The sequence below is a fragment of the Antrostomus carolinensis genome, unplaced genomic scaffold (assembly GCF_000700745.2).
Source record: "Antrostomus carolinensis isolate BGI_N321 unplaced genomic scaffold, ASM70074v2 scaffold8867, whole genome shotgun sequence".
Classification (NCBI taxonomy): domain Eukaryota; kingdom Metazoa; phylum Chordata; class Aves; order Caprimulgiformes; family Caprimulgidae; genus Antrostomus; species Antrostomus carolinensis.
The window spans coordinates 2197-5366 of NW_010327996.1; the positions used below are offsets into that span (position 1 = coordinate 2197).

At 41.3% G+C, this 3170-nt stretch overlaps 1 protein-coding gene across 1 annotated transcript in view; it reads left to right on the plus strand.

Annotated features, from left to right (window-relative positions):
• GDE1 (glycerophosphodiester phosphodiesterase 1) overlaps nucleotides 1-2866 on the plus strand; it is a 3415-nt gene extending 549 nt beyond the window's left edge. Inside the window, exons 2-5 of the mRNA XM_010172076.2 lie at nucleotides 441-546; nucleotides 1293-1385; nucleotides 2003-2214; nucleotides 2645-2866. Coding sequence (XP_010170378.2) covers nucleotides 441-546; nucleotides 1293-1385; nucleotides 2003-2214; nucleotides 2645-2792 — 559 coding nt within the window. The 3' untranslated portion in view covers nucleotides 2793-2866. The remainder of the gene's footprint in view (nucleotides 1-440; nucleotides 547-1292; nucleotides 1386-2002; nucleotides 2215-2644) is intronic.
• Nucleotides 2867-3170: the final 304 nt, after the last annotated feature.

Genomic DNA, 3170 nt, shown 5'->3' on the forward strand with positions numbered 1-3170 from the left:
AATTTATTTATGTGTGAAGCTGCTTCTGTGTGCTCAGTTTGTCTTGGTTATCCTGCCAGGATCTGTGTGTCTGGCTCGGGAGCGCAGTGTGACTGAATGCTTATTTGTGGTAGCTGAGGAAGGAGGTGAAGAGCTGAGGTTGGTGTTTCAGTGAGGAACACAGCGTCAGTGAGCATCGGATTAGATCCTGAATTTGGAAGGATGTAATTGTCTAGAGGAATTCTGGGGGAGGAGGAGATGTGCACATCCCTCTCTGTGTGCAGCCTTTTACTGGGTGAGAGAGCCACACTGCCATTGCTAGTGGTGCTTCATCCCACCTCTGATAGTGTGTCAGCAAGACGTGTTTAGGAATCGCTAGGAAACAGCTCTGTGAAGTTGAGGGTGTATGTTCCCATGTGCACCTTGACTGCATTCTAGTGAGGAGTTCTCCATTTCTACAGGAGCAAATTCCAAGGTGAAAAGGTACCAACTCTGAGAGAAGCTGTTGTGGAGTCGATGCATCACAATCTTATAATCTACTTTGATGTCAAAGGCCATGCAAATCAGGTACTGCTGACGGTACTAAGACACCTCCCTCCACCCTTTCCTGGGTTTTCTAACCCGCCTTTCTGGTGGTCTCAAACTGGTGTGTGTGGTACCTTCCCTTCTCTAATATGAATGAGACTGGGTCTGCAATTTCTGTCATCCAAAGTTGGGCTGTCAAACCAAAGACATGTTCCCTCATCCCATTCCATTGTCCTGGGAAGCTGCAACTCAAAATCAGCTTGAGACGTGAGTTCAGCTCACAGCACCACCACGAAACAGAGCAAAGCGAATTCCCTGCCTGTGCTGAGGGGAGCTGACACCTCATCGTCAGCCTCCATCTGGGGATCCCGCTTGTCTATAATTTGCATTACTTAAGGCCGATACAGAGGATCAATCATTAACATTTTATGCAGATTGGGATAATATTTTTTAGCATAGCAAAATATGGAAATAAATTATTTTTTCTCCTTGAACTAAACCCTAGGTAGTACTTGAGAATTTTATCCACAGTGTATTTAAGAGTATTTCAAACACTGAGAACACTACTCATTGCTGCAAACAGAATCATGAAAAGAACTTCTGTTGCAAAAGCAAAATGTCATTTCTTTGTTAATGCTACAAACAAGATGCTGTTTTTCTCCCCCATTTTCATTTCAGTCTTGCTAAGAGGAAAGTATTAAGGTGATTATTCTAAAGTGACTTTGCAGCATAAAGTAAATACGAGTGTATGTACAGATATAACATCTGTGTGTATCTCCAACTGGCAGGCGGTTGATGCTCTGAAACAACTCTACCTGGAATTTCCGCGTTTGTACAACAGCACCATAGTCTGTTCCTTCGTTCCAGATGTTGTTTATAAGGTGATGTTTCCTTAAAGTTTATGTTGGATTTTTTTTTTTTAGTTCTGTGGGGGAATTTCAATAAGATACTCCCAGTTCCAGATTACTTGGGGTTGTTAAAATTGCCAAGACTTCTAAAAACAAATGAAGCATAATGCATAATCCTATTGGATCACTCTGTGCTCATTGGATGCTTATATGAATCTACAGCAATTTCCCCCATTCTGAAAGCTGTGAAGGGAAAAACTGTGTTGCTCTTACAGTTGGCTTTGGCCAGGTATCTGTGTGCAAGGTACCTGTTAAATAAACCTCCTATTTTGATGTAAATGTTACAATTCTTAAAACTGTTTCCTAATTCTCATTGCCAAGTCCATTTACTCTGTATTTTATTCCATTGCCTGACTGTCATGCCATTTCTTTAACATAAGAGCAGTTGCTTATTCAGTATGTTTTAAAGAAAAAACAGTAAAATATTGTAGACAGCTTTCTGAAAGAGACACAAAAGGATCTGGAGGGGAATGGGAGAAGGATTCTGGTAGATCTGCAAATGCAAGATAGCACTTTGTATCTAACTTCTGCCAGTTTTAATGCAGCTTGACTTTTGTATGAATTACAGACTTTTCTCCTTGATCTTCCAGATGAGACAAGCTGACAGAAATGTTGTAACAGCGCTAACATACAGGCCTTGGCAACTGAGCCACTTGGGAGATGGGACCCCCCGTTTCAGTTCCTCCTGGAAGCATTACTTGTATATGATGATGGATGTTGTTCTAGACTGGAGCCTACACAGTTTCTTGTGGCGACTGTGTGGGGTTTCAGCTTTCCTCATACAGAAAAATTTTGTTTCTCAGTAAGTGTTACAGCTTGCTAATATATCAGGAGGTGTTACTATTCCGTTAGTATATAAGGGTGGAGTTAACATAGTATGTGTTAATCAATATGTTCCTAATCAATTTAGTATTCTGTAAGGTTGTTTAGACAGTTTCTTCACTCCACACTATTTTATTATTTTAAATCTTCTATCTTTTGAATCTGTATTTTTATATTACGTTAGATCCTTAATTTAATCTCAAAGGGGAAGAAAACTCTTGCTTTTGCCCGTTTACAGTAATAAAACACAAAAAGATGACGTTGCAAAAGATGACACACTATAGTCATGCAAAAGATGACACACTATCGTTCTTGATGTTCTACTGATGTCAGACTAAGACTCCTCAGCACTGTCTGCCTTAAATATGGTAGTGTCAGCCTTCCTCTGACGGTGTCTCTGTTCCTTGCAGGGAGTACGTGAGGCACTGGTCTTCCAAAGGAATTCAGGTGGTTGCCTGGACAGTGAACACATTTGTTGAAAAAAGCTACTGTGAGACTGTCCTCAAATCCAGCTACATCACGGACAGCTTGGTGGAAGACTGTGATCCTCATTACTAGACTTGCATGTTGCAGACACTCACCGACCTAAATAAGCTCTCTTACTCAGGCAGGTCTGAATTCACCATCGAGAGGGTACTCACTGGTGCAGACGGGACTGCTGACAGTAGTTCTGGGAAAAGGAAGAGCAGTAGTTTACTTCTGTTGTACAGTCACATCTCAAATGCAGAAACACCATCTGTTGCAACACTGGACAAAGCTGAGGTACAGCCATTCGTGGTCTGAGGAGGCGGCACTGTAACATAAAAGGATCAGATTTGACAAACTAACTAGGCAATCTGCTCTGCCTGCAGGTTGCTTTGCAATTCTCAGACTATTTCTTTTGCTTTGTTTAAATCTTGGTTATAAAGTCTTACCAGCAATTTTTGGAGGCCAAAT